Source organism: Asparagus officinalis, chromosome 7 (assembly GCF_001876935.1).
Source record: "Asparagus officinalis chromosome 7, Aspof.V1, whole genome shotgun sequence".
Taxonomy (NCBI): Eukaryota; Viridiplantae; Streptophyta; class Magnoliopsida; order Asparagales; family Asparagaceae; genus Asparagus; species Asparagus officinalis.
In genome coordinates, this window is record NC_033800.1 from 126,703,497 (window position 1) to 126,717,018 (window position 13,522).

At 40.3% G+C, this 13,522-nt stretch overlaps 1 protein-coding gene across 1 annotated transcript; it reads left to right on the forward strand.

The window, feature by feature from the left end:
* Nucleotides 313-5,338, forward strand: LOC109848796 (L-ascorbate oxidase homolog). The gene is made up of 7 exons (XM_020418469.1): nt 313-476; nt 682-1,062; nt 1,141-1,240; nt 1,705-2,050; nt 2,778-3,143; nt 4,798-4,876; nt 4,971-5,338. Exons 1-7 carry the CDS (start codon nt 348-350, stop codon nt 5,172-5,174), a joined length of 1,605 nt encoding a protein of 534 aa, XP_020274058.1. The 5' UTR covers nt 313-347; the 3' UTR covers nt 5,175-5,338.

Below are 13,522 nucleotides of genomic sequence, written 5' to 3' on the forward strand. Positions count from 1 at the left end.
TCCTTAAAGAATTTTTTAAATAAAATATAAGAAAAAGAAAATCCATGACGGTGGGCATCGGTATCGAACCCAGACAGCACTGATAAGATAACAGCTCACATGCCCCTCACTCAATGCCAACCCTACGGCCTCCACCCTCCCACTGTCGCCATCAAACTCCCCTCAAAATACGCGAAAACGCGTCAAGAACCGGAGCATCGCCGCGCTTTAATTGGGCCTAAATTTTCGAGCTCCAGTTGGGCCTACATTTGCGACACCGACATCTTTCCTCTTACATTTAAAACCCTCTCCCCCTCCCCCAACTCTCACTCAACACCATTGCCATCTCTCTCTCTTCCCCCCCAAAAATGAAGAAGTTGTCTCTTCTTCTCATTTTCTTGATCTCTGCAGCAATAACGAGCGCAGATGACCCTTATAGATTCTTCGATTGGACTGTCACTTATGGACCTATTTCTCCTCTTGGTTTGCCTCAACAGGTCAGTTTCCAAATTTACTTCACTTTTTTTTTTAAAAAAAATCTTAGGTAAATATAACTAGTGTTTACATATACATATATATATAGGAGAAAATTTGAAACTTGGGTGGAGTCCTCTACTTCATTCTGGCTCATCCATCCGTTGCATAAATCACAAATAGTTAATGTGTTAACGGGTTAGTGGGTATGCGCCTTTCTATTTGCAGGGCATCCTCATCAACGGCCAGTTCCCCGGCCCAAAGCTCGACTGCGTAACCAACGACAACATCATCGTCAACGTCGTCAACAACCTCGACGAGCCCTTCCTCATCACTTGGAACGGGATCAAGCAGAGGAAGAACTCTTGGCAAGATGGGGTCCTCGGCACGAACTGCCCAATTCCTCCGGGCGCAAACTACACCTACAAGTTTCAAACCAAGGACCAAATTGGGACTTTTACGTATTTTCCATCGACGGCGATGCATCGAGCAGCGGGTGGATATGGTGCTCTGAACGTGTATGCGAGGCCGAGGATTCCGATCCCGTATGATCCTCCCGCTGGGGATTTCACGTTGCTTGTTGGTGACTGGTTTAAAGCTGGGCATAAGGTAGAAAATTTTTTCATTCAGGCATTTGGTCGAATACTTTTTGGTGGTGGCATTTTTATTTTATTTTGATATTTGCAGGTGTTGCAACAATCTTTGGATTCTGGGAGTGCTCTTGGATTCCCTGACGGACTTTTAATTAATGGAGGTCAGCAGGCCGGTTCTTTTACCGGGGATCAAGGTATCTCCAGCCTCCCCTTTAAAATCAACGTTTTTTTTTTAAAATTTACACGAGTGGTCTTTGCTTATAAACCCCAAGTTTTACTCTCATTTATTTTAAACCCGGTCACTTCCGATTGAATTTTTGCTAAACCTACTTCATGCATTTGAGCAGTTTGGTACACCGCATCTTACAACTGAATATAACAATCTACGACAAACAGTAGTAATAGTAACTTTGTGGAAAATAATCTCGTATAAATAACTGCTGAAGCACACAAAGTGGTCGGAATCTAATCCAGTGGAGTATTTTGGAGTTATACCTGACCCCAGCGATACAGGATTTGTTGTTGTTGCAGTTGTTTTTTGGAGTAAGCAAGTGGGTTTAAAAGTAGATCGCGGAAAAGCTTTGCTTTTATAACCAAAAGAACTTTTCTATAAGAATATCAATTATCTGATTCGAGAATATGCGCTTGTTTCTTCCAGGAAAAACTTACATGTTTCGAGTGTCAAACGTGGGTCTATCGGTATCGATCAACTTTATGATCCAAAACCACCAGCTCAAGCTAGTTGAAGTCGAAGGATCGCATACAATTCAAAACACGTATGATTCACTCGATATCCATCCTGGACAATCTGCGACAGTGCTCGTCACCCTCGATCAACCATCGAAAGATTACTATATAATCGCCTCATCTCGATTCACTTCCATCGTTTTGACAGCGACTGCGGTTTTGCACTATAGCAACTCTAATTTGGGTGTATTTGGTCCAGTTCCCACAAGCACTGCGGGTGGGCTAGACTGGTCGATGAACCAAGCTTCGAGCATTAGGTAACGGTCCTTTTACATCTAGTTATGAATTTATGATAGAATAAGTTAGGGAAAAAAACTCCTTTATCGATACCATGTTTTTTTTAAGAATCTCATATATGATTATTAATGAAATAATTAGTTTTATAATTGAATTTGGTTCTTATGAAATGACATGATATTTATATTAATGATAGAAAATGAGATTCTTTTAACCTTACCCAAAAACTAGCTATTTTTGGACTCTGAAGTGCAGTTGCATCCACGTCGGTCATTTGCCTGGATGTCTGAACAAAAAACTCTGTTAGAAAAGGATTATTCACATCCCTGTACCCTGTAGTATGATGTAATTATGTGAGTGATCATGGGTCTATGTATCTGCACGCATAACCCCTGAGATTACCAAATGAGATAACATGAGTTACCTTAATGAAAGTATTCTTCGGACTATTCAGGGTTACTCGTGTAATCTCAGTCACTAATGTCAAGGTCATCTGTGTGGGTAGATACATGAATATCAGGTCACCCATACATTTATACCCTACGACAAGGTGCCAAGTAATAATCCACTGGAAATTTAACAAGTTTACTACTGGTCATAGACTGAGGCTTCTTTTTTAGGAGCATAATATAATGAAGGGTTCCATTTTCTGAAAAGAAAAAAAGAAGTGTTCTCGTGATTTACTCTGTAATTGTATTGACGTTACGACCTTTTGATCGATTATTTTTTCCTTTTTTTGTCCCAAAGGTGGAATTTGACTGCAAATGCGGCAAGACCTAACCCTCAAGGCTCATACCATTATGGTACAGTTCCTATAACAAGGCAACTTGTCTTTGGTAATTCGGCGCCAGTGATCAATGGCAAGCAGAGATATGCTGTCAACGGTGTATCTTACGTTGTGCCTGATACACCTCTAAAGCTTGCGGATAATTTTAATATTGAAGGAGTATTTAGCTGGGATGGCATGCCTAATGATCCTAACAATAACGGTAACTTTATTGGTGCCACTGCTCTTCGGTTTAATCTACATGATTTTGTCGAGATAGTGTTTCAGAACAATGAGAACGAGATGCAGTCGTGGCATCTAGATGGATATGATTTCTGGGTTGTCGGGTAAGTTTAATTTGCATTTTTTTTTTCATTTAGATAGTTTTTTGTTTATCATGTTAAGTTTGTGTGTTACGTGAGTGATAACCAGCATCTATCATGTTTCGCTGATAGTTATAACAAACTAAGCGTCCTTGCCTGTGGCATGTTATCACATGAAAAAGTCATGCTTAAACTGCTAAGACAAGTATTGATCTCGGGAAAAATCTTCTCTAGAACAATACACAAATTTAAATGAATAAGAGCATCTGCATGTTCTCAATATTCCTGTTTTGAATAATCATAGTCTCAATAATGGTCATATGCAGTTCATTAAGAGAAATTGACGAAACAAAATCCAATTAAAAGAAAAAAAGCTGGTGGTATATTTCTCCTTTTTAAAATAAATTTGTCATAGAGCAAGATTTCAGAAATATCTCTGTTTAACAGCTGATTGTTACTGCATATATCTTGCTTTCATACAAAATTCTACGCTCTGCTGAATGAGTCTTCATCCAAGGGAGGCTGTGACACAATATCATAATCTCTCTTCCTCAAGTCAATTAGCATATTATGCTGTCAGAAAGACAAGAGACCTCAATTGAACACTAATTAATGTTCATTTTCAATGCAAATACATGATTTTTACTTATGAGTAGGATTTACCCTTTAGTCTACTGCAGTTAAATCCCGTTCCTGTTCTCGGTTAGTGGGATCGAGGATGTTTTGGGGGAATGCCAATTTGATCCTGTTATCTGTAGAAATGCAGTTATTTCTATCGGTACGTATCATTATGAATCATGAAATATATATAATGATACTATCAAAGGTATCTATTAATGAGTATATATATACTATATTATGATATAGTGTACTATAGCTGTATTATATATATATATTGACACCCCTTCGTTTTTTAGATTTTCGTCGAGTATCGTCTTCTCCATGCTAATGAGATACATTTTTCTTTGTACTGGCTAAAGTGTGTATGACATCTGAAATAATATATATATATATATATGTATATATTATATTATATATATATAGTATATAATATTATATTAGTATATATTATTTATATATAGATTAATGGGTATCCTTGGCATAGGAGCGTGGGATGTGTCTCTTGACGCCTCTAAAATCACATTGATTGAGCCGATATTAGGATCATCCGTTCCGTAGTTGAGACTTGAGTTCATACGATATTCTAAACCCCGTGAAACACCAAGTTTGGGTGAATCCTGTCGTCGCTTTGACCCTCCATCGAGCCATGTGAAAGTTCTATTCATCAAATACAGTTAAATTGATACGAGTGATGAAGGTCAAACCGGCGACGGAGGTTCATCCCCAAACTTAGTGGTTGGTGTGCTTTTAGCGATTATATTGATAGATCAAAGTTCAGCACAGAGGGCGGTTATCACTCGACTCATTGGTCGGCTCAATCATGTGATTTGAGGAGGCGTCATAGGCAGGAAATCCCTACTCCAGTCAAATGACCTTATGCTAGTATATATATATATATATATATATATATATATATATATATATATAATATATATATTGACCACCTTCGTTTTTAGATTTTCGTCAATCTGTCATGCGAATGAGATACATTTTTCTTTGACTGGTAAATGTGTTATGCATCTGAAACTAAATGGTTGCCTTCAATTGATAAATACAGTTACGGTTCTGGAAAATGGACAAATGATCAGAGAAAAACATATAATTTAGTTGACGCTGTCACCAGACATACAGTTCAAGTAAGTACAATCGTTCACATTTTCTCAAAAACACTCATTTACAATTTCAAATTGCTTAATTCTTCTATGTATGTATATATATTTTTTGATATAGGTTTATCCAAATGGATGGTCCGCAATCTTGGTATCACTAGATAATCAAGGAATGTGGAACGTTAGATCTGCGATGTGGGCAAGACAGTATTTAGGGCAACAGTTTTATATGAGAGTTTGGACACCTGAGACGAGCTTTTACAATGAGTATTCTATACCTCATAATGCACTATTTTGTGGGAAGGCTATTGGACAGCACGCTTAAATTGGATTTAATTATTTGTCTAATTTTATGTCACGAGGGGGTGGCTAAAGAACAGAAAATAGGTAGAGATTTTATTTTATTTTTATTTATTTTGATGACATATGTAAACTTATGTTGTTAAAAGATTTATAATATTCTTCAAGTTAAATTTTTTGTTTCGAGAATCGGGAAGGTTTTGTGTGCAACAGTAGTTTAATCATGTGTCCTAATGAATGATTTGTGAGGGTAAAGGTGCGAAATCCCAATCCCTTTTTAGTGCAATTATCGTTCGTGGCAACTTTGCAAATCTTTTAAACTTGGCTGTGAGGGAAAATTTTCCAATGGATCAGATCCACTAGATACTTTCACTGTTTGTGAACTGTTTTGTTTTGCACTCGATCAAATGTCTTTTGGAATACGAAGTCTATTAAACTTGATTTCCTTTATACTTTCTCCTTTCTCACACAAAATTTAGAAATTGTCTCGGTGCTTATGGCAAGATTTTCTTAGCTAGTGGCTCTTCCCATAGTATTACTTCTTCCATTGTGTAAACTAAATCATTTTTTAAGGGGTTTTTCTTAGAAACCACATTAAAAATAGGGTAATTATACGAAAACCATCTTTATTTCCAATTTATACATGAACCGCCTTTAAAGTTGGTTTTTGTTGCGACCATTCACCTCCCAGTCAAATTCTTCACTTGAAACCAAAAGTTTCCCTTAGGATGTGTTTGGATTTTAATGGGGTTAAGGGAAGTTAAGGGAAACTAGGTGAGATAATGGAAGGGAATGGAAGGGAGTTCCATTCCTCCCTTCCATTCCCCTTGGTTACACCCCAATTTGGGGGTAACAAATTTTATACTATTAGGGGGTGAACCAAGGGGAACTAGGGTGAATAACTTCAACTCCTAAATGTTTCCAAACAAGGTGAATGGTTCCCCTAACTTCCTTTCATCCTTATTCCCCTCAATCCAAACAAGCCCTTAAAAAACTTGCATTCAATGTACATAACTCATTTTTTAGTGTTTAGATCTTATTAGGATACAACTCACATATTCTAAACTTGCATTTTTTAAGCTTATTTTTTTATTGGAAAATTGACTATAAGGTGATTGATTGCAACAAAAAATTGCTTTAAAAGAGGTTTATGTATAAATTGAAAATAAAAGGGGGTTTTCGTATAATTACCCTATTGTTAAGGTGGTTTCTAATAAAATAATATTTTTTTTTACTTCAGCTAAGTGGAGCGATTGATATTTACACTATAGCACCTTATTCATAGTAATCAGAGAAAAACTTATGTCAACTTAAGTAGACGTTCACTAAGTTTCTTAGTCATTGATGATTACTTGATTGAGCTACATTGTGGATGATCCGTTCTGTTAAACTTGATCTACATATTCTAAAACTTATGTAGCTCAATCAAGTAATCATCAATGGAGTTTAGAATATGTAGATCAAGTTTTGATCTACATATTCTTCAAATTTGGGGTTTTAGAATATGTAGATCAAGTTCAACGGACCATCTACAATGTAGGTCAATCAAGTAATCATCAATGGATTGATCCGCTCCGTTGAACTTGATCTACATATTCTAAAACCCAAACACATCAAGTTTGGGGTGAACCCATCGTCGTTTGACCCTTCATCCACTCGTATCAATTTTAACGGTTTTGAATGAATAGAACTTTTCACATAGCTCGATGGAGGGTCAAACAATGACGGATTCGCCCCAAATTTTGTGTGTTGGGGTTTTAGAATATGTAGATCAAGTTCAACGGAGAGGATCATTCATAATATTACTCAATCATGTGATTTTAGAGGCGTCAAGGAGGAAATCCCCTCCTATGACAAGGATACCCATTAATATAACAATGACGGATTCGCCCCAAATTTTGTGTGTTGGGGTTTTAGAATATGTAGATCAAGTTCAACGGAGAGGATCATTCATAATATTACTCAATCATGTGATTTTAGAGGCGTCAAGGAGGAAATCCCCTCCTATGACAAGGATACCCATTAATATATATATATATATCTGAGCAGGTATGTCACTTTTGACTCTCGGCAGGTGGAGAGTGTTGATCAGGTCATTTGGATATCGCAGCAGGTGGAGAGTGATGCTACTCCACGTTGGGTGGAGATTACTCCACATACTCCAGATCATACTGCGTCATTTGGGATTCCAGCTAAGGTGACACAGGTTGGAGATCATTTGGTTTTGGATGCAGATGATGGATTGGTTTTGGATTCAGTTGCAGCTGGTAGATATAGTTTGGATATGGCCATTGGTTTACCTCAGGTGGAGGTGTTTGATTTGTCTCAATTTGGGGTCATTGGGAATACTATCAGTTGCAGATCGTTTGGTGATATTGGAGAAGAGTTGCAGACTTTTCTATTTGATTGAGGGCCTTTGGAGGCCGTTTGGGTGAACTACGTGAAGGCTTGATTCCTTGGGCAAAGGATACGTAGGCAGTCATTTTGATGCAGCCGATTTGGTGAGCGACATCGACATTTGGGGTGAGTGTTCACACTCTCATTTGGGTCTCAGCATGTGAGGCATTTGTTTGGTTGGTGTCGGCTCAGTTTTGGGAAAACTTCGCCGAGGTGGAGAATTGTGGAGAAGAATTGGAAAAAGCAGATTTTTGGTCATAAGTCGACTCATGCACAGGCATAAGTCGACTTATGGTAAGTCGACTTATGTTGGTGCATGAGTCGACTTACGTTCTGCTCTGGATTGTTGGTTTTTTGCTCTGCCAAGTCGACTTATCAGGTCTGATAAGTCGACTTATGATCTCTTCTCCAGTTGCTGTTTTTCGCTCTGCCAAGTCGACTTATGCAGACTGATAAGTCGACTTATGACGGGTTTTTTGGAAAGTTCAGGTTCCTATTTGCAGTCTGTTTGGGTTTCTGTTTTGGTATAAATACCAATACGATTTGAGGGTTTTGTGAGGAGAGTTTTGGGGTTTTGGAGCACAGAAAAAGAGAGATCTTTCTGAGCTATTTGTTAGGGTTATTGGTTGAGAGATTGAGAGATTTGTTGGTGAGATTAGTTGGTTCGTTTGAGCGATTTGTAATCTCAATTTGTACTCTCCTTCTCTATTAGTGAAAACCCACCCCCTTCTTGCCCCGTGGACGTAGGCAATTTGCCGAACCACGTAAAACCTTGGTGTTTGTGTTTTGTTTGGTCTTTCTCTCGGCGTTCGTTGGTTTGGTTTCTCAAAGCATCAGTCACAACAAGTGGTATCAGAGCACGGGCAACGCTTGGGCTATTTGGAGGAGTAGATCGCTTTGGAAGTTCATCTAGGGCTTCGTTTGGTGATAAAGGTGGGATCTTTTTTTGTAAAAATCTCGTCTTTTTCAGTTTGGATCTATTTCTCGTTTGTTTCCGCATTGGTTTGGTGGTGCCTTGAGGATTATGGCCGAGAAAGAAGGAGTTGTGGGCAGTACTTCCGGCGTGAAGACCGTCCAAAGCTTGAATATCCACTCAATGAAGATTGATGTGGAAAAGTTCAATGGCACAAACAATTTTGGACTTTGGCGATGCGAAGTCATGGATGCGCTCAACGCGCAAAATTTGGAAGATACGTTGGAGTTGGACGGGAAACCGGACAACATTGATGAGAAGGTTTGGAAAAAGATGAATCGAACGGCGTGTGGTGTGATTAGGTCTTGTCTCACTCAAGATCTAAAGTATGATGTGATCAATGAGACTTCTGCAAAGAAGATTTGGGAGATCCTTGAGAGCAAGTATTTGACCAAGAGTGTGGAGAATCGCTTGCATTTGAAGAGGAGGCTTTACCGCTTCCAGTTGAAGAAAGGAACCTCCATTGGTGATCACATGAACCACTACACGAAGCTTCTTGCGGATTTGGCGAATGTGGATGTTAAGATTGAAGATGAGGACAAGGCGTTGTTGCTATTGAGTTCCTTGCCTGACGAGGAATATGAGACCTTCGTTCTTACTCTTATTAATGGGAAGGCATCTCTTTCGTATAGTGAGGTCACCGCTGCACTTGTGAATTATCAGCTTCGAAAGAAGGATAAGGAGACTTCGTTTGAGCCGGTAGCGGGGGCGTTGGTCGCAAGAGCAAAGGGTCCAAACCGTAGTGGGAGGTCGCAGTCTAGAGGGGCACATCTTGGAGTTCGTAAGAATCAATGTGCCTTTTGCAAAGAAGATGGACATTGGAAAGCCGATTGCCCAAAGTTAGTTGATCGAGCCGGGAAGAATAAGGGAAAAGCTATTCAAGCTTCAGAGGCGAATGTTGTCAAGGCTAGTGGCAACGATTCAGATTCGGATTCTTCGGGCTACTCGTTATCTGCACTGCCGTCAGTTTGTGTTGCCTACTCTACAGAGTGGATATTGGATTCGGGTGCTACATACCACATTTGCCCTAGGAGGGATTGGTTCTCCAGCTTTCAGGAGTTGGAAAGAGGGGATTTCGTGCTCATGGGGAATGATCACAAATGCTCTATTGGTGGTATTGGTACTGTTCGGATCAGGATGAGTGACGGGGTGATTCGGGAGTTGGTTGGAGTGAGGTTCGTTCCTCAGTTGAAGAAGAACATCATTTCACTTGGAGCTTTGGAGGCAGCTGGCTATAGGGTGACCTTGGCGGATGCACGCTTGAAGGTTACATTTGGGTCCATGATTGTGATGAAGGGCGTCAGAAGAAGAAATTTGTATTATTTGCACGGAAGCACGGTGATTGATAGGGAAATGACGACTTCATCAGATTCGGCTAGACTGTGGCATTGTTTGGTGCTGGGGTATATGATTGGTAATACCGTGCATTGGTTGTTGAGGAGTGCTATGACCTGCAGATTGAAGTCCTGTGAGCACATTAGGATGAGCGAGACCGTGGTGGAGTTTGGCACTTCTATCCATCGAGCGAGGGGTCTTTTTGGAGGTGTTCAGTCAGGCATTTGGGGGCCTTCCAAGGAGGCATCATTGGGAGGTAATCGTATCTTGGTTTCCACAGTTGGTGATTGTTCTAGGCATTATTGGGTCGCGACCAGTTCCCGTTGGTGTAAAGTCCTAGAAGTCAACAACAATTGGAAGAAGTGTATTGGCAGAAAGGTAACTCATTGTTTCAGCTTTGGTAGGGGTCCTTTCTTGCGTTGGTGCCGAGCTCACGGCAATAGGAGACACTTCATTGGTGTGGAGACTTTGGGGCGACGAGATGAGATGACAGTTTCGATGGGTCGTTCCTTTCTGGAGGAGGATCGGCGTTTGATGTCGAGCATTGGCATTGGTGTGCGGGCTTCGACATATTTGGGTCATCTTATGCATAGGTCGCCGACTGCTGCTTTAGGAGTTATTAGATCTGGTGGAGCTGCTTCAGATTTTGGGTCGCGTCGGATATTTGGATACCCAGCATTTGGTCACATCGTGGATGTGAGATTGGATCCGATTGCGCGTTTGGGGTTCGGAGGCTCAGTTGATTATCGTTTGGGAGCTTCTGATTTTGTTCTGAGCAGGTATGTCACTTTTGACTCTCGGCAGGTGGAGAGTGTTGATCAGGTCATTTGGATATCGCAGCAGGTGGAGAGTGATGCTACTCCACGTTGGGTGGAGATTACTCCACATACTCCAGATCATACTGCGTCATTTGGGATTCCAGCTAAGGTGACACAGGTTGGAGATCATTTGGTTTTGGATGCAGATGATGGATTGGTTTTGGATTCAGTTGCAGCTGGTAGATATAGTTTGGATATGGCCATTGGTTTACCTCAGGTGGAGGTGTTTGATTTGTCTCAATTTGGGGTCATTGGGAATACTATCAGTTGCAGATCGTTTGGTGATATTGGAGAAGAGTTGCAGACTTTTCTATTTGATTGAGGGCCTTTGGAGGCCGTTTGGGTGAACTACGTGAAGGCTTGATTCCTTGGGCAAAGGATACGTAGGCAGTCATTTTGATGCAGCCGATTTGGTGAGCGACATCGACATTTGGGGTGAGTGTTCACACTCTCATTTGGGTCTCAGCATGTGAGGCATTTGTTTGGTTGGTGTCGGCTCAGTTTTGGGAAAACTTCGCCGAGGTGGAGAATTGTGGAGAAGAATTGGAAAAAGCAGATTTTTGGTCATAAGTCGACTCATGCACAGGCATAAGTCGACTTATGGTAAGTCGACTTATGTTGGTGCATGAGTCGACTTACGTTCTGCTCTGGATTGTTGGTTTTTCGCTCTGCCAAGTCGACTTATCAGGTCTGATAAGTCGACTTATGATCTCTTCTCCAGTTGCTGTTTTTCGCTCTGCCAAGTCGACTTATGCAGACTGATAAGTCGACTTATGACGGGTTTTTTGGAAAGTTCAGGTTCCTATTTGCAGTCTGTTTGGGTTTCTGTTTTGGTATAAATACCAATACGATTTGAGGGTTTTGAGAGGAGAGTTTTGGGGTTTTGGAGCACAGAAAAAGAGAGATCTTTCTGAGCTATTTGTTAGGGTTATTGGTTGAGAGATTGAGAGATTTGTTGGTGAGATTAGTTGGTTCGTTTGAGCGATTTGTAATCTCAATTTGTACTCTCCTTCTCTATTAGTGAAAACCCACCCCCTTCTTGCCCCGTGGACGTAGGCAATTTGCCGAACCACGTAAAACCTTGGTGTTTGTGTTTTGTTTGGTCTTTCTCTCGGCGTTCGTTGGTTTGGTTTCTCAAAGCATCGGTCACAACAATATATATATATATATTTATACACACACACACACACACATACACACAGTGCGTTTCTCATACGCACAAGTTCGTATGCATTGAGTGAGCTTTGGGATTTTTTGAAAAAATGCCAGTGATGGGTAATAAAACCCCTATCTCATCTCGTGACTCTCTCTCTCTCTCTCTCTCTCTCCAAAAAACGCCCCCTAACCCCTCCTCCATCAAGCCGACGGTGAGTCACTCGAGCTCCCCCAAATCCGCCAACTTTGACGACTTCACCAACTCCGCCGTACTTCGTCGACTTCCCCCTCGATCTCCTCGAGCTCCCTCGAGCTCTCTAAGTGAACTCCCCTTCCACCGCCGACTTCCCCCTCCTCCGTCGACTTCCCCCAACTCATCCAACGCCGACTACCCCAACTCCGCCGACCGCGATCGATCTCCCTCGAGCTCGATCTCGAGATCCCCCAACTCAGGTAACGATCAAGCCCCAAAAATCTTGAATCGTCGCAGCCCTAATATTTTTTACCTATTCTCTGTTATTTTTTAGTTAGTGTATAGTTTATTTGTTGTCCTTAGGGTTTCAAGCTAGACTAAGTTGCATGAGGTTGAAGATGATCTTGTCAAATTGAAGATCGTGGAACAGAAACATTAGACATAGTGTTTTGCCTGTCGTATGAGCCAAGGTTATATTTATGATTTCATAGGTACCGTCAATTATTTTTCTCTTTTTATTTTTTCGGAAAAATTAATAAGAATAATTATAAAGGTAAGTATTGACACATTTTTGTATCTGAGGGACAAAGCCAAGTGTTTTCTTCAGAGATTATTAGTCTACTGAGTGTCATATGCTTGAGAATTCTAAGGCTATCTTAGTGCTCAGTGCTGGGGACGCACTTATTGTTTCATTTGAGAGTAGAGAAAATAAACTTTTTTTTTATAGATCTTAACAAATTATTGTTCATTGGCAAACAAGGGGTAAATGAACTAATTAGAACGTTTCTGGTTGTATGATTTTGCTGGAGCTGATGATTCAACTCCCTGAAGGCAAAATAAGGTCCTGATTAAAAATAATAGAAACATGTGAGATTTATTGAATGCATTTCAGGCAATATGACTAGGGATGTCTCAAAGATAACCACGGGCAATTATGTACCTACTTTTGACATTCTCAAATGCATGCGAACGCAGTTACAAGGCCCACACAGAGTTGAATCATCAGCTAGAATGATTGTTCATAGTATGCTTTTCTAGATACATGTATTCCATTTACCTAATTTCTCAATAAAGGAGAATGATTGTTCATAGTCATTGTTGCAACATCCATGTTATTTCTTTTGGTATGTTGGCCATGTATGCTGTATCGTTCACTTAGTTTACATTAAACTGTCGTGTCACCATCTCCATATCATATTGTGCATGCAAAAGGGTTACGTACGTGCGTGTGCATGTAATATTTAAATAATATGCCTGTTAGTAGGATTTGGGCCCAAGTCCAATTTCGAAATCATACCTGCAACTCCATGGACCATGTTCTCTTGCTTCTGATCTTGGATGTAAGATGCATACCAGTAATAGTTTTGTGGTTTTGACCTATGTAAAAGGAATGCAATTCAGGCTTATGCTGGGGTGACCTTGTTGACATGACACTTGTATTTCTGGCACTTTGGCAGAATGCTAATTCTATAAGCTGTTTGCCAGGCAGAATTGCAGATGCT